Source organism: Ursus americanus, chromosome 19, assembly GCF_024610735.1.
Source record: "Ursus americanus isolate L20-20 chromosome 19, mUrsAme1.1.p, whole genome shotgun sequence".
NCBI classification, from domain to species: domain Eukaryota; kingdom Metazoa; phylum Chordata; class Mammalia; order Carnivora; family Ursidae; genus Ursus; species Ursus americanus.
In genome coordinates this window covers 34,674,612-34,699,632 of record NC_142145.1, presented here as the reverse complement: position 1 = coordinate 34,699,632, position 25,021 = coordinate 34,674,612, and the positions used below count along the sequence as shown (strand labels likewise).

General features: G+C 35.2%; 1 protein-coding gene and 1 non-coding gene across 4 annotated transcripts in view; one reads left to right on the top strand and one right to left on the bottom strand.

Moving 5' to 3' along the window:
• Positions 1 to 25,021, top strand: part of KIAA1328 (KIAA1328 ortholog) — a 335,333-nt gene that overhangs the window by 13,564 nt on the left and 296,748 nt on the right. For all 3 annotated transcript variants that reach the window (XM_045777841.2, XM_045777840.2, XM_045777846.2), the window contains exon 4: positions 3,408 to 3,502. In XM_045777841.2, the coding sequence (XP_045633797.2) occupies positions 3,408 to 3,502 (95 nt within the window). The remainder of the gene's footprint in view (positions 1 to 3,407; positions 3,503 to 25,021) is intronic.
• On the bottom strand, positions 6,664 to 6,768 carry LOC123779600 (U6 spliceosomal RNA). The gene has a single exon (XR_006776236.1). It is a non-coding gene; the product is annotated as a U6 spliceosomal RNA (small nuclear RNA).

Below are 25,021 nucleotides of genomic sequence, written 5' to 3'. Positions count from 1 at the left end.
GCCTTGCAGTCAGAGGTGGTGTCTGTCAGGCTAATGGGGAATCCCAGAGCAAATCCTGTTCTTGAAGGATGCCATGTCAAGCAGAAATGGCTCAGTTCTAGCACCTCTGCTGTTTCCAGTCACTGGCACTGGTGTGAACACCGCAGTGCATCTGAAGGTATGGCAGTAGTTAGGTGAGGCTGTTAGCCAACTACACTCTTTGCAGCAGGCTCTCTCTCTTTCTTTTAGAAGCCACATTGTTTTACTTCTCACCGTGAAATCCATCATTCATCAGGAATTAGTATGGGTATAGTGTTAAGTTAGTTCTGTAGGTCTACACTATTTATTGAGATGACCATTCTTCTCCCCTTTGAATTGGAATGATGCCATTGTAAACCAAGTGGCTGTAGAGGTATATCCTTCCCTTATTCTGTCATCTGCTTTGGTAAAACCATCCTGAATTTTGTGTTTATCATTCTTTTTTTTTTTTTTTTCAACTGTTAGGGGTCAACAAACTTTCTCTGTAAAGGGCCAGATAGTAAATATTTAATTTGTGAGCCATGTGGCCTCTGTCTCAATTACTCAGCTCTGCCACTGTAGTATGAAGAGCCATATATATGTCAACATGTGAATGAATGTACATGGCTATGTTTTAATAAACCCTTATTTACGAAAATAGGCAGTGAGCCAGATTTGGCTTGCAGCCGTAGTTTACCAACCCTTGTCCAATATAGTCTAAATACATAATTGTTCTTTAAACAATGTTCAGTGTTATATATATTTGGAACTTTACATAAATAAGCTCATACTATGTGTATTGCATCATTTGCTTTTTTCGACGTTATGTTCATGAGGTATACTTACGTTGTATATAGCTGTATGTCATTTTATTTATTTATTTATTTATTTATTTATTTATTTATTTGAGAGAGAGAGAGAGAGAAAGAGTTGGGGGAGGAGCAGAGGGAGAGAATCTTCAAGCAGACTCCCCACTGAGCATGGAGCCTAATGTGGGGCTCGATCTCATGACCTGAACCCAAACCAAGAGTCGGGTGCTTAACCAACTGAGCCACCTAGGCGCCCCACTGTATGTCATTTCTTTTCACTTATATTTCAGCCAGAGTTTAGTCACTTTTTTTACTGAGAATATTTAATATAAAGACTTGTTAAATTGGTGCTGGAGAACTGGAAAGATAAACAGAGAACACCAAGATATCATGTAGGTAGTAACTGCAAGAAACAACTCCCATCTCTAGGACTAGGAGAATAGCCAGAGCAAGTTGAATTTATTAAAACTTAGAAGCTTGAGGGAGGGGCCCTTTAGAGCTGGAACGTGGACTTCTCATGATGGGGAACAAACCTAACTGATACTGCTGTCCCCAAGGAGACATGCTAAAGGCTGGTTCTGCCAGGGCTGGGAAAATTGCAAACTGGAATCTTCTGTCCTTGTCAGGGCACACTCTGGCAGCGGTGACACTAGTGGAAATGAGATGTAAATTGCAAGGACTGTGTCTTGTCTTCTTTTTCCAGCAACCTCTTGTCTCCCTCTAGTTCTTCCTATTGGCAGGTTTTAACAGAGAGCCATCTGGCAAAGGAGATGTGAGGTTTCTAGAGTCTGAGGCCCAGCACCGCAAAGGAGGGCACAAAAGGGTGGGTTTGAAGATGAAAGTCAATAAGTAACATAACAACCAGTACCTACAGAATTCCATTGTCTAAATATGCTAGTTTATTCTCTAATTGACAAACATATTTTCAAGGAGTTCTGTTATACACAATGCTGCTGAAATTCTTGCCCATGTGCAAGGGTTTCTCTTGTTTGTTCTTTTACTCACTGTACCACTAAGATATCTTCTCATGTGTTTTCAGCAACTTTTCCCATTGCCAAATTGAGTGACTTCTTTACACGTTCTGTGTAGCTTTTTTGAGCCTTAGCACTGTTAAACCCATACTCTTCTTGAAACATGTTTTCTCCCACAATATTATATCTTTCTGATTCTTTTTTTGTCCTTTCAGATACCAATTTTAATTTATTATCTTGGATTCATAGATGATTTTTAAAAACTAGTATTTTTTAATGTTAAGGAAAAATCTAAAACATAGAAAAGTATAAAGAAAATAATAAAAATCTAAATATCATCCATAATACCGTATGGCTAAAGTTTAAATCTTTATGTTTTTCTCTGACTTGAGAGCCAGACCCATATTTCCAACTTCCTGCCTAAACATTTCCATGTGACTATCTTCCTAGCTTTTTAAGTTGACCATATCCAGAACCAAACTCATTTTATTTTCTTATCATCTTCTTTTTCCCATCTCCTTTTTCTCCCCCATCTGTGGCTATCAGTATTTCGAAGACTCATTTTAGAGGTCTTGGATTGTCCTTGGCTACCTGAAGAAATTGGACTAACCTACTTTGTGGTTTGTACAAATGCCTAGGGTTCTTTTGGTTTACATGTTACCTCTAGTTTCCCTGTGACTCACTGAGTTTCATTGCTTTAAAGACCCCTCTTAATGAAGTGCAAGTACTGGGAGAACTTTTTATGACACAAGAGAGGATAGTTCAGTGATTGAGAGCACATACTCTGGATATATGCTTGAGTCCTGGTTCTGCTACTTTAACTGCTGTAATCTGAGGCAAGATGTCCCCTCACCGTAAATAGAAATAATACTTAATTCATAGCACTGTTACACAAATGAGCTGGATTAGTTAAGTGTAAAGTACTTATAATGTTCCTGACATGCAGTAAGCATGAGATGTGTGTTAGCTGTTATTATTACTCTTTGGTGTAGTACCCCCGAATGAACTTGAGGATATATTGAAAACCTAGAAACTGGGGCCTCTGCTGTCAACTTCAGTGTACTTTTAAGCAGCCTGCAGGCTGTACTGTAGGAAAAGTTCTCAGTATCTTCCATTAGGTGTTTGTTTTGTGACATTCACCAAGGGAACGTTGTTTCCTTAATAATCCCTAATATTTAAGCAGGGACATTTCTGCCTTTTGTGGTCTTCTCTATGTAAATTTTATGATGTCCCCTGCTGGACAGGCAGTTCCTTAGCCTGTTTTGAATTCATAGTAGGTTTGAATGAAACAGGTAAAGAGTGTACTGCCAGGGCACCTGGGTGGCTCAGTCATTAAGCGTCTGCCGTTGGCTCAGGTCATGATCCCAGGGTCCTGGGATGGAGCCCTACATCGGGCTCCCTGCTCAACAGGAGTCTCCTTCTCCCTGTCCTCCCGCTCATGTTCTATCTCGCTATCTCTGTCTCTCACTCTCAAATAAATAAACAAAATCTTTAAAAAAAAAATTGTAACACCAGAGAAAAGATGTCTGAGAAATTTTACCTCCTCTGCTAATTTTAAGAGATGTCTCAAAAAGTCTTAAAAATTGTTTTTAGCAAAAGTTAACCAAAACATTTTTCTGTTTTGTATTAGAATTTCTGCAGGGGAGGAATAAAGAGTGCATCGTTGAAGGATTTATGTCTCGAAGACAAAAGACGAATTGCAAATTTAATTAAAGAACTGGCCAGGTGAGATAAAATCTGATATGAAATGTATTTATAATGTAAGAGAAACAACTGTTTTTGAAAATAGAAATTACTATGTTTTGATGTCATTGTATCATTGATCTTATGGAAGCAGAGATTTTTAGAAAAAAGTATTCTGTGGCCCCAAAAAAGAAAAGTAGAAAAAAAGTAAAAAGGAAAGACCAGAGCAAACCACTTTCTAATTTACATTATTTTGTTTATTTAATTTCCCAAATTATTTGGTACATGTATTTGCAGCAGTCCTCTGTCGAAAGGGAAAATGCAGAAGCTTAGCTCTGCTGTTGATGTAGGTTGATGTGTCGTAGTCAGTGTCATAGTAATTACCTTTGGTTTTGTTGTAGGTCCGAACAGAAGTGAGCATTTTATTGTAGTCTGTCGCAAGAATATCTGTTGTCGTTTTGCTAACTCCTGATGCTTTCGTGATTCAAAATAAGGGATTTTGAATTTTGGGAATAATAGTTCATAGCTATTCGGTTGTACTATTCCAGTTTATTAATGATGTGCATGAAACATACCTCTTAGAGTAATTTTTTTGTAAATATACACATCCAGTTTTGGGGTCTTAAAATACTTGACAAATGAAGATGTCTATAGAGGAATGTATTAATATAAATTGTAAAAGTCAAATTTAATGAAAAGTCATACCTTAAAGTTGATTAAAATAGTACTCGTTTTTTTCATTGAATTGCATGTTTGGAAGTAGTAGGTCTTTTCCTTCTTTCTTTAGTTTTAATTAAAAATAGCTATATGAAGTGTTTCAAAATGTATTTCATGTCGAGGCCTTAAAATAATGTTTGTAGAGGCTTTTATAAAAGACTGATGTTAAAAAATTACCTTACTAAATCATAGAATTGCAGTTATAAAGATGACTACAATGATGTTTTGGAGGCTAGGATATAGGGTATGACTATTTCCAAGTATATGCCTTAGTCTGAATTTGATATGCCACCTGGGAGAAGCAGTAATTTCTTTCACTAGAATTCTTTGGCTGTTCTAGTCTCTGAAGTAGAGTTTTCATTCCCTTCCAATAATGTTTTTGTATTGGGAAAACATTTGTTGCTCTCCATACTTGCAGATGATCTTCTTACAAGGCTTTTTACCACATAGATGGTGGGGATATCCTTACATATGCTTGATGGCTTTGAAAAGCTATTACCATTAGTTTGAATTCATCTATTAATGGTCCTGAGTTGCCATTATTGTCCTAAGTGATCCATTTTATTTCAGTTGCAAGGCTTGGAGAATACCTGAAATATTAGAGCATATTGTTTTGGTTTCAGCAACCTTCTGCTTTCTAGCAAAATGCTGGTTTCTTGGTAGAGATTCCGGGTGTTACTACAAGGTTACTATTAGTATAGATTCGTTAATATTGCTAGAAACTCCATTATTACTGTATTTACAATTAATATACAGATGTATGGGAATAATGTGTTCTTCTTTCCTCGAGTTTGCTAGGTTTCTTCTGTTAGATATTTCAATCTACTTTTTTCTGCTTATACTTGCCAAACCATTTTCTTCACTTTTTTTTTTTTAAGAAGACTCATTTTTATTGAAGTGGGGAAATATAGAACAAAATTCCATATGCCTCAAACACTGGCAACTAAACATTCCTAGCCTTTATGTTCTTTTACCTCTGGATTTTAACCCTGGTTTCAGATAACTGCTTTCCTATTGGCATTAAATACAGTCATTTCTCTTTCATCTTGACAAATACTCCTCAGACCACATATTTCCTTCCAGCTACCTTCTTTGTACACCATAACACAACCTCATTCCTAGAGTCTGTAGTTTTATTTTCTACTCTGTTGCATTTCATTCTCTCCTCAAGCTTATTTGTTTATTTGAAAATATATGGAAGTACAATTTACATATAGTAGTATGTATGCATTTTTAAAAATATGTATGCATTTTAAGTGTATATTTCAGTGAGTTTAGGCAAATGTAAGGTCACTTTAAAAGTTCTTTGAGATATTTTATAGTCAGTTCCTTTTTTTCTTCTCCATCCCGAAGAGCCATTCATGTGATTTCTGTCATTTTTGCTTAGTTTTACATGTTCTGATATGCCATGTAAATGGCCATATAGTATGTACCCTCTTCTGTCTGGCTTTTTTCCCTCAGCAAAATGATTTTGTGTGTGTGGTAAAAATATACATAACATAAAATATATCATCTTAACCTTTTTTAAGTGTACAGTTCAGTGGTATTAAGTACATTCATGTTGTTGTGCAATCACCTCCACAATACATTTCCAGAACTTTTTCATCATTGAAACTCTGTATCCATTAAAAATACTTCCTCACTCTCCCCTCCCCCCACGTCCTTGGTAACCACTATTCTCTGGGTCTCTGTGAACTTGACTATTCTAGATCCTTCACATAAGTGGAATCATAGAATATTTGGCCTTTTGTATTTGGCTTAATTCAGGGAGTAATGTTTTTGAGTTTTTTTTCCAATTTGTTATGTGGAGTAGTAGTTCATTTTTTATTGTTGATCTGTATTCCATTATGTGTACTTTAGTTTATTTATTCACCTGTTAAATAGACCTTTGGGTTGTTCGAGTTTTTGCCTTTTATGAATAAAACTTCTATAATATACATGCACAAGTGTTTGTGTGGATATGATGTTTTAATCTTTCTTCTGCAAATACGTTAGGTATAGAATTACTCAGTTCTATGTTAAGTGTGTATTTAACTTTATAAGAAACTGCCAAACTGTTTCCTAAAGTGGTTGTGTTATTTCACACTCCCACTAGCAACTGATGAGAATGCCATCATTCAGCATGTTCACTAACTCTTGGTATTGTCATTTCTTTAAATTTTGGCCATTCTAATGAGTATAGTGATATCTCCTTGTGAAATTAATTTGTGTTTTCCTAAGATTAATGGGATCATTGACCATTCTTCTTTTAAGTACCTGTTAAAACTTTTGCCTGTTTTTTTTTTTTTTCGACCCATCCCTTTCTCTTCTTGATATTGAGGTGTTCTTTATATACTTTGGATGCAGGTTGTCATATGTGTATGTTTCTTCCCCCCAACCTTGCTTTCAAATTATCTTAATGTTTTCTTTTCTTTCTTTTTTTTTTAAGATTTTTATTTTTAAGTTATCTCTACACCCAACATAGGGCTTGAACTCACAGCCCCCAAAAAATTATGGAACGCTTCATGAATTTGCATGTCATTCTTGCGCAGTGGCCATGCTAATCTTCTCCATCGTTCCAATTTTAGTATATGTGCTGCCAAAGTGAGCACTATCTTTTCTTTTTTTGAGGGGTCTCTATTTAATTTTTTAATTTTTTTAATTTTAATGTTTTTTTTATTGTATTATGTTAGTCACCATACAGTACATCCCTGGTTTCTGATGTAAAGTTCGATGATTCGTTAGTTGCGTATAACACCCAGTGCACCATGCAATACGTGCCCTCCTTACTACCCATCACCAGTCTATCCCATTCCCCCACCCCCCTCCCCTCTGAAGCCCTCAGTTTGTTTCTCAGAGTCCATAATCTCTCATGCTTCATTCCCCCTTCTGATTACCCACCCTTTCTTTATCCCTTTCTTTCCCTACCGATCTTCCTAATTCTTATATTCCATAGATGAGAGAAATCATATGATAATTGTCTTTCTCTGCTTGACTTATTTCACTTAGCATTATCTCCTCCAGTGCCGTCCATGTTGCAGCAAATGTTGACAATTCATTCTTTCTGATAGCTGAGTAATATTCCATTGTATATGTGGACCACAACTTCTTGATCCAGTCTTCTGTTGAAGGGCATCTTGGTTCCTTCCACAATTTAGCTATTGTGGTCAATGCTGCTATGAACATTGGGGTGCACATGGCCCTTCTCTTCACTATGTCTGTATCTTTGGGGTAAATACCCAGTAGTGCAATGGTTGGGTCATAGGGTAGCTCAATTTTTAACTTTTTAAGGGACCTCCACACTGTTTTCCAGAGTGGCTGTACCAACTTGCATTCCCACCAACAATGTAGGAGGGATCCCCTTTCTCCACATCCTCTCCAGCAATTGTTGTTTCTTGCCTTGTCAATTTTTGCCATTCTAACTGGCGTAAGGTGGTATCTTAGTGTGGTTTTGATTTGAATTTCCCTGATGGCTAATGATTTTGAACATTTTTTCATGTGTCTGTTAGCCATTTGTATATCTTCATTGGAAAAGTGTCTGTTCATATCTTCTGCCCATTTTATGATTTGTTTATTTGTTTCTCGCATATTGAGTTTGAGAAGTTCTTTGTAGATTTGGATACCAGTCTTTTATCTGTAGTATCATTTGCAAATATCTTCTCCCATTCCGTGGGCTGCCTCTTAGTTTTTTTGACTGTTTCCTTGGCTGTGCAGAAGTTTTTTATCTTGATGAAGTCCCACAAGTTCATTTTATCTTTTGTTTCTCTTGCCTTTGGAGATGTGTCATGAAAAAGGTTGCTTTAGCCGATGTCATAGAGGTTGCTGCCTATGTTCTCCTCTAGGATTTTGATGGATTCCTGTCTCACATCGAGGTCTTTCATCCATTTGGAGTTTATCTTTGTGTATGGTGTGAGAGAGTGGTCAAGTTTCATTCTTTTGCGTGTAGCTGTCCAATTTTCCCAGCACCATTTATTGAAGAGACTGTCTTTTTTCCACCGGATTTTTTTTCCTGCTGTATCAAAGATTAGCTGCCCAAAGAGCCGAGGGTCCATTTCTGGGTTCTCTATTCTGTTCCATTGGTCTATGTGTCTGTTTTTGTTCCAGTACCATGCTGTCTTTGTGATCACAGCTTTGTAGTACAGCTCGAAATCCGGCATTGTGATGCCCCCAGCTTTGTTTTTCCTTTTCAACAGTTCCTTGGAGATTCGGGGCCTTTTCTGGTTCCATACAAATTTAAGGACTATTTTTCCAGTTCTTTGAAAAATGTCATTGGTATTTTGATCGGGATAGCATTGAAAGTGTAGATTGCTCTGGGTAGCGTGGACATTTTAACTATGTTAATTCTTCCGATCCATGAACATGGAATATTTTTCCATCTTTTTGTGTGTTCTTCAATGTCTTTCAAGAGTGATTTATAGTTTCTAGAATATAGATCCTTTATGTCTCTGGTTAAGTTAATTCCAAGGAAATGTATGGTTTTTGGTGCTATTGTAAATGGGATGGATTCCCTAATTTCTCTTTCTTCGGTCTCATTATTCGTGTATAGAAATGCAACTGATATCTGAGCATTGATTTTGTATCCCGCCACGTTACTGAATTGCTCTATAACTTCTACTAGTTTGGGCGTGGATTCTTTTGGGTTTTCCATATAGAGTATCATGTCATCTGCGAAGAGAGACATTTTGACTTATTCTTTGCCGATTTGAATACCTTTTATCCCTTTTTGTTGTCTGATTGCTGTTGCAAGGACTTCTGGTACTATGTTGAATAATAGTGGCGAGAGTGGGCATCCTTGTCGTGTTCCTGATCTTAAGGGAAAGGCTTCCAGCTTTTCCCCATTGAGAATGATATTTGCTGTAGGCTTTTCATAGATGGCTTTTATGAGATTGAGGAATGTACCCTCTATCCCTACACTCCGAAGTGTTTTAATCAGGAAAGGATGCTGTATTTTGTCAAATGCTTTTTCTGCATCTATTGAGAGAATCATATGATTTTTGAATTTTTCCTTCTGGATAAAATCTAAGACACTGATAGATTTGTGAATGTTGAACCACCCTTGCATCCCAGGGATGAATCCCACTTGGTCATAATGGATAATCCTTTTAATATACTGTTGGATCCTATTAGCCAGGATCTTGTTGAGGATTTTGGATCTATATTCACTAGGGAAATCGGTTTGTAATTCTCCTTTTTGATGGGGTCTTTGCCTGGTTTTGGGATCAAGGTAATATTGGCCTCATAGAATGAGTTTGGTAGCTTTCCTTCTATTTCTATTTTTTGAAATAGCTTTAGGAGAATAGGTATTATTTCTTCTTTGAATGTTTGGTAGAATTCCCCAGGAAAACCGTCTGGGCCTGGAGTTTTGTTTTTTGGAAGGTTGTTTATCACTGATTCAATCTCTTCATAATTAATTGGCCTGTTTAAAAAAATCAATTTCTTCCTGTTTCAGTCTTGGTAGTTTATAGGTTTCCAGGGAGGCCTCCATCTCTTCCAGATTGCTTTATTTATTGGCATAAAGTTGTTGATAAAAGTTTCTAATAATCCTTCCAATTTCATTGGTGTTGGTCGTGACCTCTCCTTTTTCATTCATAATTTTATTAATTTGGGTCCTTTCTCTATTCTTTTGGATAAGTCTTGCCAGTGGTCTGTCAATTTTATTAATTCTCTGAAAGAACCAGCTTCTAGTTCTGTGGATCTGCTCTACTGTGCTCCTGATTTCTAATTCATTGATTTCTGCTCTAATCTTGGTCAACCGCTTCCTCGTACGTGGATTAGGCCTGTCCCTCTGTTGCTGTTCCAGCTTCTTGAGGTGAGAATATAAAAACTGCATTTTAGATTTTTCTATTGTTTTGAGTGAGGCTTGGATGGCTATGTATTTCCCCCTTAGGACTGCCTTTGCAGTATCCCATAGGTTTTGGACCGTTGTGTTTTCATTCTCGTTGGTGTCCATAAATTGTTTAAATTGATTTTTGATTTCCTGGTTTATCGAATCATTCCTGAGCAGGATGGTTCTTAGTCTCCAAGTGTTTGAGTTTCTTCCAAATTTTTCCGTGTGTTTGAATTCGAATTTCAAAGCATTGTGGTCTTAGAATATGCAGGGAAAAATCAATGCTCAGAAATCAGTTACATTTCTATACACGAATAATGAGACCGAAGAAAGAGAAATTAGGGAATCCATCCCATTTACAATAGCACCAAAAACCATACGTTTCCTTGGAATTAACTTAACCAGAGACATAAAGGATCTATATTCTAGAAACTATAAATCACTCTTGAAAGACATTGAAGAAGACAGAAAAAGATGGAAAAATATTCCATGCTCATGGATTGGAAGAATTAACATAGTTAAAATGTCCACGCTACCCAGAGCAATCTACACTTTCACTGCTATCCCGATCAAAATACCAATGACATTTTTCAAAGAACTAGAACAAAAGTGAGCACTATCTTAATGTTTTCTTTTGTGAAGCAAAATTCGTTATTTTGATCAACTTCACTTCATCACTTTTTCTTTTGTGGTTCATGTCTTTAGTGTTCTATCTAAAAAATATTGCCTATCCCAAGGTAGCAAAGATTTTTTCTTTTGTTAGAAAAGACTACCCTTTCTGCAGAATTACTTCTGCCTCCTTGTCAAAAACCATGCATGGTCTTTCCCTGGGATTTTCTTTCCATTCCATTGATCTTTGTGTTGTCCTAGGCCAATACCAAACTCACTTGATTACTGTAATTTTACAGTAAGTCTTAAAACCAGGTAAATCTTACAGCTTTGCTCCTTCTGAAAACTGTTTTGGCTTTTTGAGGTCCTTTGCATTTCACTATAAGTTTTAGAATTAGCTTGTTAATTTTTAAAAGAAAGTTGCCTCTTGGAATTTTGTTTGGGATGTATTGAATTTGTAGATCAACTTGAGGAAAATTGACATCTTCATATTATTGAGTCTTTCAATTGGTGATGTCATATTTCTCCATTTATTTAGATTATCTTAAATTTTTTTTCTGTAGTGAATTGTAGTTTTCATGGTACAGGTTATAAAGTATGCACATATGTTATCCTTGAGTATTTTATGTTTTTGCTTCTATTGTAAATGGCGTGATTTAAAATTTTTATTATACATTTTTAAAATTTTATTTCAATTTTCATATGATAAAACAGAACTTTTTAAAAATATTGGCTCGACGTCCTCAAACTTCTTAAATTCACTTGTTACAATAGGGTTTTTTTGGCAGAATACTCTGGATTTTCAATATACAGTAATGATCATGTCATCTACAAATAACAATTTTATTTTTTCCTTTCCAATTTGCACTTTGTTTCTTTTTCTTGCCCTTTTGCATTGGCTAGGACCTCTGCTACAATTTGAATGAAAGTGGATGTCTTTGCCTTCTTGTTCCTGAAATTATTTCACCATCGAGTACAATGTGAGATGTAGGTTGTTTGTAAATGTTCTTTATCAGGTCGAGGAAATTTATTTTTGTTCCTAGTTTGCTGAGAGTTGTTTTTCTTAAATCTTAAATAGGAGTAGAACTTCGTCAAATGGTTTTTCTTTATTATACTAATAATATGATTTGTTTCTTTTTTTCTCTGTTAATGTAGTAAATTATATTGATTGGTTTTTGAATGTTGATTTACCTTGCACTCCTAGCTTAACCCCACTTGGATATGGTGGTTTTTGTTCTTAATATGTTGCTGAATTTGATTTGCTAATATTTTTGTTAAGGAATTTTGTTTCATGAGAGATACTTCTGGTATTCATGAAGTATCTTTGTGCATTTTTTAGTTTATTTTTAAAATTATGGTAAAATACATATAAACATATAACTTATCATCTTAACCATTTTTTAAGTGTACAGGTCAGTAGTGTTAACATACGTTCCCCTTGCTGTTCATCCAGTCTCCAGAATTCTTTTCATCTTGCAAACCTAAAACTCATTGCCCATTAAAACTCTCCATTCCCTCTCCATCAGTCCCTGATAATCACCATTCTCCTTTCTCCATCTGTGAATTTTACTTTTCTAGTACCTCATGGAAGTGGAATCATTGTGTGTTATACCATAATGCAATAAAGTACCTCTAACATAAAACTGAACACTAATGACACTATATTCACAATGTTGCATAACCACCTAGTTCCAGAACATTTTCAACCCAAAGGAAACTGTACTCATTAAGCAGTTTCTCCCCATTCTCCCTTTACTCTCAACCCCTGACAACAGCTAATCTGTTTTGGTCTGTATCCATTTGCTGACTCTCAGTATTTCACTTAATTGTTTAATTTAATGTTTCAGTTGCTTAATTATTAATTAAAAATTAATAATCATATAGTACATGGCCTCTTCTATCTGCCTTCTTTCACTTAGTAATATTTTCAAGGTTGGCCGAAAAATACCTTATTATATGGATAACACCACGTTTTCTTTATCCATTCATTCGTTGATGGACATTTGAGTTTCCACCTTTTAGCGATTGTAACTAGTGCTGATTTGAATGATCATGTGCAAGTTTTTGTCTGAACACCTGCTTCAGTTATTTTGGATATTAACCCTATAGCAAAATTGTGAGATCTTATGGTAATTCTATGTTGAGCTTTTTAAGGAATTGCCAATCTGTTTTTCACAATAGCTGAACTACTTCACATTCCCACCACCAACATATGAGGATTTCAGTTGTCTCCACATTCTCACCAATAATAATTATAATGCATTTTTTTTGGTGATAGCCATCCTTGTTATTTTATTTGTGGTTTTGTTTATATTTCCGTAGTGGCTAATGATATTAAGCATCTTTTCATGTGTTTAATGGCCATTTGTAAATCTTTTTTGGGGAAATGTCTATTCAAGTCCTTGCCCATTTTTTAATTGGGTTGTCTTTTCGTTGTTGTATTAGTTCTTTAGATATTCTAGATACTATATACCATTAACATATATATGATTTGCTAATAATGTCTCCCATTGCGTGGGTGGTTTTTCACTTTCTTGATTGTGTCCTTTGAAGCACAAAAGATTTTACTATTGATGAAGTCTAAATTCTCTATTTTTCTTTTGTTAATTGTGCTTTTGGTGTCATATCTAAGAAACTACTGCAATATCAAAGATCATGAAGATTTAACCCTATGTTTTCTTCTTTGAGCTTTATGGTTTTAGATCTTATATTTGGGTCTTTGATCCATTTTTATTTAATTTTTGTATGTGATGAGGGTAGTGGTTCAACTCCTTTTTTTTTTTTTTTTTTGCATGTGGAAATCCATTTGTCCCAGCACTATTTGTTGAAGAGACTGTTTTTTCCCATTTAATGGTCTTGGCACCATTGTCAAAAATTGATTAACCAGAAGTATTTGGGTTTATTTCTGGACTCTCAGTACTTTTTCATTGATCTGTATGTTCTAATGCTAATACCACACTGTTTTGATTAGTGTATCTTTGTAGTAAGCATGAAATACAAGACCTCCAACTTTGTTTTTCCTTTTGAAGATTGTTTGAGCTGTTCAGGGCCCTTGCAATTCCATATGAATTCTAAGATCAGCTTTTCTGCCTCTGGAAAAAAAAAGCAGATGGGATTTTGATAGGATTACATTAAATCTATAGATCACTTTGGAGAATATTGCCATATTAACAATATTAAGTGTTCCGGTCCACGAACATGAAATGTCTTTTAGTATTTAGGTCTTCTTTAATTTATTTTTGCAACTTTTCAATGTACAAGTCTTTCACTTTTTTGGTTAAATTTATTTCCAAAAATTTTCTTTTTGATGTTCTTGTAAATAGAATGTTTTCTTAATATTCTTTTCACATTGTTCATTGCCGGTAGAAATACAGAAGATTTTTGTAAATCTTGTACCCTGAAACTTTGTTACATTTGTTTATCAGCTCTAATAGTTTTTTTGTGGATTCTCCAAGGATTTTCTATGTATAGTATCATGTCATCTGCAAAGATGGTTCTACTTTTCCAGTTTGGATGCCTCTTATTTCTTTTTCCCCTGGCTTGAAGTTCCAGCATGTCGTTGAATGGAGCGGTAGAAGCAGGCGTCCTTGTCTTGTTCCTGAGCTTAGTAGGAAAGCTCTCAGTTTTTTATCAATGAGATAAGATGTCAACTGTGAGTTTTTCATAAATTCCCTTTACCATGTTAAGGAAGTTTCCTTTTATTCCTAGTTTGAGTGTTGGGGATTTTTTCAAAAGCTTTTTCTGTGTCAGTTGATATGATCACATATTTTTGTTGGTTTGTTTGTTAAATGTGTGTTGATTGATTTTCTTATGTTAAACCATCCTTGTATTTTTAGGATAAATACCAATGGTCATATTTCATAATCCCTTTTAATACATTTTTGGATTTAGTTTGTTGGCATTTTTTGAGGATTTTTGAATCTATATTCATGAGGGATCTTGGTCTATAGCTTTATTTTTTCAGTTGCTTTGGCTTAGATATCAGGTATTACTGGCCTCATCGGATGATTTGGGGAGTATTCCCTTTTCTTATGTTTTTTGAAAGAGTTTGAGAAGGATTGGCGTTGAATTTTTCTTTAAATATTTGGTAGAAAAATAAACATTTGGTAGAATTCATCCATGAAGTTATCTGGTTCTTAGATTGTCTTTGTAGGGCAGTTTTTGATTACTGTTTAGATCTATAACACGTAAGGAGATTTATTTAGCTTTTTCCATTTGTTCTTGAGTCAGCATTGGTAATTTTTGTGTTTTTAAGAATGTTTATTTCATATAGGTTATCCAATGTCTAAGACATACAATTCTTTGTACTATTCTCTTACAATTCTTTTTATTTTGTATAGTTAGTAGTAATGTCACTACTTTCGTTTCTGATTTTATTTACATCATCTTTCATTTATCAGTCTAAGCTAAAGATTTTTAAATTTTGTTGATCTTTTCAAAGAACCAACTTTTGGTTTTATAGATTCTCTATTTTCTTTCTATTGTCTATTTCATTTATCTTTGCTCTTTATTCTTTTCTTCCTTTTGCAAGGTTTGGGTTTTAGTTTCTAGTCCTTAAGGTGTAAAGTTACTGACTTGAAATCTCTCTTGTTTTTTAATGTAGGCATTTATGCCATAAATATCCTTATGAGTACTGCTTTTGTTGTACCCCATAGATTTTGATATATTGTGTTTTCATTTTCATTCATCTTAAAGCACTTTCTAATTCTCCTTGATTTTTTTTTTGATTCATTTGTTTAAGAGTGTGTTGTTTGGTTTCCATGTATTTATGAATTTTCCACTTTTCTTTCCCTTAATGATTTTGAGCTTAAGCACATTGCAGTGGAAAAAATACTTTGCATGCTTTCAGTCTCTGTAAATATATTGAGAGTTGTTTTGTGAGCTTGTATGATTTATCCTGGAGAATATTCCATGTGCGCTTGAGAAGAATGTGATTCAGCTGTTGTTTGGTGGAGCATTCTATATATGTCTTTTAAGTCTAGTTGACTTATAGTGTTGTTCAAGTCCTCCCTTCTTTTAATTAATGATCTTACATCTAGATGTTCTATTTGTTATTGATAGTTGGTTATTGAAGTCTCCAACTATTATTGAACTATATTTCTCTTCACTTGTGTCTGTGCTTTCTTCATGTATTTGGGGACTCTGTTGTTTGGTGGGTTTATTTTTATAATTTTAATATATTCTTGGGGAATTGACCCTTTTATCAGTACATGACATCTCTTTGTCTTATATCATTTTTGTTTTGAAATTTGTTTTGTCTGATATTAGTATAGCCAACCAGCTCTCTTTTGGTTACTATTTTATTGATATTTGCATGAAATACCTTTTTCCATATTTTAGCTTTCAATCTTTGTGTCTTTTAATTCAAATTGAGTCTCTAACAAGCAACATATATTAGAATGTGGGCTTTTAAAAAAAATCCATTTTCCTAATCTCTGTCTTTCATTGGTGAACATAACCCATATACATAAACTAATTTCTTATCACACAGTACCATTTTGCTGTTATGTATGTATGTATGTTTTATATATATATAAAACACATACATGAAAAAGGCTTTTTTTTTTTTTTTAGTTTTCTAGATACTCTAGTAGTGCTATCTTTTTTTTGTTTGATTTTGTGTGTGTGTGTGTGCACCATTTTGATTGGATCCTTGTTTCTTTTTTTTTGTAAAATTTTTAGTTATTTTCTTAATGGTTACCCTGGGGAATACAGTTAACACCCTAAATTTATAATGGTTTAATTTAATTCATAACAAATTAACTTCAATTGTGTATAAAAATTCTGTCTCTGTACAGCTATGTTCCCAGTCTTTAAGTTGTTATTTTTACCAATTACATCTTTATGCATTATGTGCTTGTGGGTGAAATTGTGATCCCACCAAATTCATATAAAAATGCTAACCCCCAGTTCCTCAGAATGTGACTGTATTTGAAGGTGGGGCCTTTAAAAGTGGTTATTAAGGTAAAAGGAGGTCACACCATGATTGGAAACTTACGCATTTCACTTCTTAGTTTTGTCAATTTTTGCCCTATTTATTTGATGCTGTGGTTACTAGTTGTGTTCAATGTACTCATTTTCCTGTTTTTTTAAAATTATTTAATTTTTTTAAAGATTTTATTTATTCCAGAGAGAGACAGTGAGCATGGGGGGGGGGGCAGAGGGAGAGGTAGAGCAGACTGCCCACTGAGCAGGGAGCCTCCCAATGGGGCTCAATCCCAGGACCCTGAGATCATGACCCAAGCCAAAGGCAGATGCTCATCTGACTGAGCCACCCAGGCACCCCTCATTTTCCTGTTTAAATGAACCTGTGGTCACCCTGGGGATTTATAATATGCATTCTTGGCTAATCACCGTCTAATATTAATTGATAATTTTAGCTCTATTCTAAATAATTCAAGAACTTTAGAACTCCATAGCTTTAACTTCACTTTCCTCTCTTGATTATGTACCATTTGTAGTGTGTCATAATTTTGTATATATTTATACATATGTTTTTATGTGTTTAGTTTATATATTTAAATTTTAATTCAGTGTAATATGGTCATTACTTTTTTGTATTTTGAAATAATTTTAGGCTTACAGAAAAGTTGCTGAAATAGTACAGTATTGGAGGAACGAGAAATGGGAAGTGACTGCTAATGAATACAAGGTTTCTTTTGGGAAGGATGAAAGTGTCCTAAAATTACATTATGGTGATAGTTGCATAACTCTGAAAATATATGAAAAGCCATTGAATTGTGCACTCTAAATGGGTTAACCTCGTTATATGTAACTTATATTCAGTAAAACTCTTTAAAAAAAGCTGTGATGGGTTCTGATATCATTCACCTAGCTCGCTGAAGTTAATATCTTGAATAACTTGAATAATTGTTTTGATCAAAAATTAATATTGGTACAATAGTATTAATTAACTACTGTTTATTCAGATTTCCTCAGCTTTCCTACTAATTTTTTTTCTGTTCCAGTATCACGTTTTATATTCAGTTTCCTTAGTCTCCTCCCATTTGTGGCAGTGTGTTAGTTTTTCTTTGCTTTCCATGACCTGTCACTTTTGAAGAATACTGGTCAGATATTTTGTAGTATTTCGGGGTTTTTTTTCATCTTTTCTCATGATTATATTGCATTGTGATATTATATCAGGGGATGTATGACGTCGATGTGCTGTTACTGGTGGTTTCAACTATGATAACATAGTTGATGTAGAGTGTACTAGGTTTCTCCCCTGAAAAGTTGCATTGTTCTCTGTAATAAATTGGTGGAGGTCCATGGGGGTTATTGAAATCCACTGGGTTTTTTTTTTTTTCCTGAAACTTTTACCCACTGTTATAAGCACTCATCAAAGGGAGTTCACTGCAACAACTATTACTGTGATATTCTAATAGTTACTTTATGTTTCCTGTATTTACTTATTTCAGTATTCATTTTGTTATTTATTTTTATCAATAATGATGATGATGATGATGATGATGATGTACTCATGGACATTTATTTTATTCTAGTCCAGGACTCACCAAAACAAAAATAGAATAACAAGATGATACTTTATTTATCATTTATTTTGTTCTTTTTCTGGTTTCTTAAAGTAGGAACTTAAAGAGCATTTCTCTTTTACTGTCAGCATGTAGTACTATAATCTTCTCATTACTGCTTTCAGTGCATTGTATGTGTTTTGATTTGTTTTATTTTCATTTGCATTCAGTATGTATGTATTTTTAAAATTTCCATTGAAACTTCCTTTTTGACCCATGGCTTATTTAGAACTATATTTTATAATTTCCAAGTGTTTAGATTTTTCTCTTGTCTTTGTATTATTGATTTCTAGTGTTTCTATTCTGGCCAGAGCACATTTTTAAATTTTTTTTGAGGTTTATTTCACTACCCAAGGTGTGGTTGATATTCATAAATGTTTGTGAGTGCTTGATAAAAATGTTATAACTCTCCTAGCTGAAAGAGAAATCTGGTTTATGTTATCTTTAATATGTTTACTTTTTTGTTTAGTCCCTTGTATATAACTAATCCTCCCTCTCTGCTGTTACTCCTACTGCACAGAAACCTTCTTGATCCTGCTTGAGCTCTGACTCCCCATTCTTGTTCACCAGTCCCCTTCCCGTGGATGCCCTCTTCTCCATGCTTATATTTCAGCACACCAGTCTAGGCCATACTCTGTTTGAATGCCCTTCTCACTCCACTCTGTTCTCTGTATGTTGGGCTGCCCCCACTACTTGAATATATGTTTCATCTGCTTAGGCTTTGACACCCACACCAGGCTCCCCCTTTGCAGTTGTATTCTCCTTATCCTTCTCTGGCTCTGACCTCCATGTTGGTCCTTTCCCTTGTGTTGATACCTTCCTCACTCACCCTCAAGCTCTGATATTTTATCAGCCTGGCCCTTCTTGAGAATAATCTTTCTCATTCTGCCTGAGCTCTGGTATGATGAGTATATGTCTTCCTCATCTTCCTTGGGCCCTGATAAACTGCTGGAGGTTAACCATTTGTGTGTGTTCTCATCACTCTTTGTGGGCTCTTCTATATTAGCACCTACTCCCAACCACTGCATAGACCCTGCCTCACCTTTACCATCCTTGGGCTCTGAATCTCCATGTTGGGTCACTCCTACCCCCTTACAAGGATACCTATCTCAAATGCTTAGGCTCTTATACCCATGCTAGGCAACTCTTCCACATGGATGTTCTTCTCATTTCACTGAGGCTGTGATACCTATGCTGGACTACCTGCCATGTGTTGATGCCCTTCTCAACCTGCTTGGCCACTGACATCCTACTGGGCAAACCTTGTACATTTGCCCTCCTGATCTCAGTCTGATTCTGATTGTGCCCCATATCAAGGTTTTAGGACTCAATTGTTCAGGAAGAAGAAGGAAAATGGAAAATGAAGAAGAAAAAGAGGAGGTGAAAGCTCAACTTTCATTTCAGAAGAGAAAAAATTTTCTCTTTGAATAAAGGATAATTAGATATATTTCCTTGTTCATAAGTAGACACACTGTTTTAAATTTGTATACTTTGCTTTCCAAATCATGTCATATAAAACAGCACAGATACTGTTTATTGTGTGTTCTGCCTACCTTGCCTGGTACGTGTTTTTTTTTTTTTTTTTTTTTTAACTAATAGACTTGAATAACTAGAGAATAATTTTTGAAGTATCAATGGGGGGAAGGTATTAATAGGGGATTATTAGGAGGCTGATATTTTAAAAGTTGTTTTCCTTTAAGGCTTTTAAAAATTAGGTATAAAAATTGAAAATTGTTTCAGTTGTTATTAAGGTCAAGTCAAATGCATAAGGTTAGAAAACCTTATGTAGTCCTATGACCTATTTAAGTATAGTATACTTAAGAATTTCAGATATTTTGCAGATCTATTAACATTATCTTAGGGGAGAAGTCAATGAGAGTGCTTAGCACCTGAGACTGATCATTAACAAGCATATTTCAAAACCATGGTCAATAGCTCTTAGCAGAATATACAAAATAAATAGCGTGTTTTTCAGTTACAAGGTGACATGCAATATAAAGGTAAAGTGATAACTGTAGCTTCTTTTAAATGGTGCCTTTGAGGTAAAAAAGCATAGGCTTTTTTTCACAGGCACCTTTTAAAAAGCATAGGGGCCCCAAAGGCAAAAGAAACAAAAGATAAAATGAATTTATGGGACTTCATCAAGATTAAAAGTTTCTGCACATCCAAGGAAACAGTCAGAAAAACTAAGAGGCAGCCCACGGAATGGGAGAATATATTTGCAAACGACACTACAGATAAAGGACTGGTATCCAAGATCTACAAAGAACTTCTCAAACTCAATACACGAGAAACAAATAAACAAATCAAAAAATGGGCAGAAGATATGAACAGACACTTTTCCAATGAAGACATACAAATGGCTAACAGACACATGAAAAAATGTTCAAAATCATTAGCCATCAAGGAAATTCAAATCAAAACCACACTGAGATACCACCTTACGCCAGTTAGAATGGCAAAAATAGACAAGGCAAGAAACAACAATTGTTGGAGAGGATGTGGAGAAAGGGGATCCCTCCTACATTGTTGGTGGGAATGCAAGTTGGTACAGCCACTCTGGAAAACCGTGTGGAGGTCCCTTAAAAAGTTAAAAATTGAGCTACCCTATGATCCAGCCATTGCACTACTGGGTGTTTACCCCAAAGATACAGACGTAGTGAAGAGAAGGGCCATATGCACCCCAATGTTCATAGCAGCAATGTCCACAATAGCTAAATCGTGGAAGGAGCGGAGATGCCCTGCAACAGATGACTGGATTAAGAAGTTGTGGTCCATATATACAATGGAATATTACTCAGCAATCAGAAAGAATGAGTTCTCAACATTTGCTACAACATGGACGGCACTGGAGGAGATAATGCTTAGTGAAATAAGTCAAGCAGAGAAATACAACTATCATATGATTTCTCTCATCTATGGAACATAACTAGAATGATCAGTAGGGGAAGAAAGGGATAAAGAAAGGGGGGGTAATCAGAAGGGGGAATGAAACATGAGAGACTATGGACTATGAGAAACAAACTGAGGGCTACAGAGGGGAGGGGGGTGGGGGAATGGGATAGACCGGTGATGGGTAGTAAGGAGGGCACATATTGCATGGTGCACTGGGTGTTATACACAACTAATGAATCATCGAGCCTTACATCGAAAACCGGGGATGTACTGTATGGTGACTAACATAATATAATAAAAAATCATTAATAAAAAAAAATAAAATAAATAAAAAGCATAGGGTTTTTTTTTTGTGGGTTTTTTGTGTGTGTGTGAAAACATGGCCTTGACTTTTTAAAATGTTAGTGGGAAAACCCTATGTATCTAAATTCCAAGACTGGCTTATCTCTATCTTGGAGGTATCTGGTAAGAATCTGGCTGTGAGGTCCTTTGTAGTCAATATCTTTTTTGATGTTATGTGTGAAAAAGATCTATGTATCAAAAAGATGCTTGTAAGACTTATTGGTATTTCTAAACAAGAATACATGTTAATAGAAGATACAAGTAAAATTCAGAGTTGGCATAATAGGTTGGAAAATGGGTTCATTCAAACAGGAATAAAGACAGGAGTGACAAGTACAGGTTATTATATGCCTAAGGATAAAAATAAATTAGAAATTCATTTTAGAGAAAGACTGGTTAGGCCCAGTACATAAAGAATGCATGGTTCATAGTTAAATTTAACCTGAACATGCACAAACAATATTGTGCTATTTGGCAAGAAAACAAATAGAGTTAAACAAAAACAAACCTGGTGTGAGCTTTTAATAATTTTTAGATGCCTCCTTAATAATCTGTATATGCTCAGGAAACTTTTTCACTTGTGTTAAGTACACTGATAAAAGAATAGAATACAAATACAAATCAAAATTTACAAGCTAATGGAGAATAGATACCAGAAAGATGAATTAGGAGTATTATGAATTATTTAGCTTGTGGAAGAGAGTGTAAGACATGACTTGATATATGGGTTTCAAGTAAATGAAGGGGTTTCCCTGAGGTGTCCAGCATTGATTTACATTTGCAGAAGGATAAGTGGAATATTGATTGATCTTTCTAGGAGGTATTAGGATAGAGAGAATTTTTTTGGCTCAAGATTGCTGAATTAAGTGACCTCAGAAAGTCTTTTACAGTAAAATTAATGAATTGTTTGCATAGATGGGAAAAGGAGTGTCATTTATGGGGACTTGAAAAATGAATGGGTTTGCAAAATATTGTAGTTCGTGCTGAAAGATGGTGACAGTTCTTTATATATGGATTTGTATTTTTTTACTGAGACTTTTTAAGATGGGGAGGGGGTACCATAAACTAATGCACAAACTGTACTATAGCTTAGTCTTTAAAGGAAAAAAAGTTTAAAAATAATCTTGGCCACAATTGCAGTTTTTGATGTATATGAGCCATGTTCCAAGAAACCTAAAAAAACCCCACTATTTTATGTCCTATGCCTGCAGTGTCAAATAATGCATGGTTCCCCAGTGAATACTTGTGCACTAACTCATTTGAGGACAGGGTTCTTTTTTAGGCTCAGATACTTTGATTTTTCCCAGAGGACAGTTTGCTATTTCTACTTGCCATTTCTTAGAAGAAAAGTAGAAAGTGTAACACCATTAGTTTCCCATTGTAAAATGAGTAGATCGTTATTATTTTATATTTATTCTGGTCTTTTATTTTTTAAACTAATCATAACTTTTTTCTCATAATTAAATGTACATTGCAGTACAATAAGAAAGTTAGACTTTAATTTTTCAGTGATTTTTTTGCCTTCTCATTTGAAGCTTTGGTGGATTTTTTTTTTGCATAAATAGTATTTATAATTGATTCTAAAATAAATTTCAAGAAAACATGAGGAATTTTTATCATGCTTTAGGTAGAAAGGCGTTCTTTGACCTTTAGTATATCTTGACACTGTAGAACACTTAGTATGCCAAAATTCATTTTCAGATTGTCTATTCTGAGCTTGTACAACTAAGAGAATATTTTTTAATTGATTAACATGCACTCGACAGTCTTTTTTTGTTGTTGTTGTTCTGGCCAGATACTACTTAATAAAAGAGGTTTATTTTTCTATTGCATTTTTCCCCCTTATGGATGGCATAATATAATATGCCTCAGTTTATCTTTTCACATTAATAAATATTATGGGTCTGTGGGTTATAATCTAATACTGTTGTCATTTATTTTCTTGTTACAATTGTTCCAGCTTTGAAAATTGGGAGGGCATGTTAGTAAAATAAGAGTGTTAAAAAATAAACTGAGGCATATTACATTTTTAAGACTCAATTTGAGCAAAAATCCTTTCAAATCAGGCAGCCCAGCACTGGAAGTGGTTAGGAGCCTCCAATAGGAGCTGCAGAGAGACTTTTATGGGAGAAAATACGGAAGCAAAGCAAGGAACATATTTGCTTGGGCTATAGCATAAGCCATTGCCTTATTTGGGAATGGCTAGGTGGTTGCTGGTGATGGATTCTTCTTAGGTTTTAATTTCTTAACCTTGAGGCTTCATGGATATAAGATTTGGTTTGCTTCCTTAGGCTCCTAAAGCATTAAAGCCACCTCAGTCTAATTGCCTTCTTTTCAAGTTAATTAGTTAATTAATTAAGATTTTATTTATTTGTGAGAGAGCATACTCCAGAAGAGGGGCAGAAGCGGAGGAAGAGGGACGAATAGACCTGGTCTGAGCACAAAGCCTGGTGCTGGTTCAATCCCATGACTGCTCAGACCAGGACCCCAGGTGAAATCAAGAGTCAGTCATTTAACTGACTGAGCCACTCAGGCACCCCTGAATTATTTTAATAAGAGCAGAAACAACTAAATATGTAAGTATAACCTCAAGGGAATTCAGCATTACATCCCAGAAACTGCAGTTCCCAATCTGCGGTATAGAGGAGAGAGAGGAGTGCTTTAAAACCCAGGCATACAGATTCTGATTAGCATAGGCCTAGTTAGAATAATGGAAAACACCACCCCAACCCTGACCCCCCCCCCCAAGCTAATCAGTGTCCAGGAAAAGCAACAGTTGAATACTGGTGAGAAACTCACAAGAGAAAAACCCTCTGGGATGGAAGACAGACAGGAGAGCTGAGGGTGTAGCAAACACTGAGAAAAGCATGTGGTCCCACATGAAGAGAAGTTATGCTTAGAGGAATTTGAAGCCTCTGGTGCACTGAGGGTAACCACTGCAACAGCAAACACCAAACTTCTGATTAGATAAACACAATTCCTCCACTAAAAACCTAACCAAAGGAAAGGTCTGCCCATTACCAAGTATAGAAATTACTTGCCTCAGTCTCTGCTGTCTTACCCAAGATATCCAGATGTCAATAAAATTATGACCATTTGAAAAGACAAGGGAAATATGCAAAAGAGACAAAGCAACACAAGTAGATACAGTTGAAATGGTCTGATGAGGAATTTAAAATAACTGACAAACATGTTAAAATATGTATTATCTATGGCTACCTAACATCACAAAATTTTAGCCATTAAAAATACTAGAAGCCCCCTGCCCCCCATTCATCTCTTCATAATGCCTTTTGTATGACTCTATTGTGGCATCACCTTTGATCTTTCTAAGGTCTTAACAAGTTAACCCTTGACTTTATCTTTAGAGCTTGTTTTTCCTGGAGGTGTTCTGGATTTGAAATTTATTCTGAAGACGTTTCTTACTTTTAGCATGTTTGCTATTGTGGAGAGGGTGAAAATCTTTGGAACTATGAAATCCTGACTCATTTTGGTTTGATTTCTTGCCTTGAATTTATCTTTTCTTCCAAATCACTATAAGCACCAGGAAGAAACCAGGCAGCACCTTCAACACTTTACTTGGAAATCTCCTTAGATATGTTAGTTACCCACTTCATTAGGCACATTTCCTACTCCTACGTTACTACAGATGATATGATA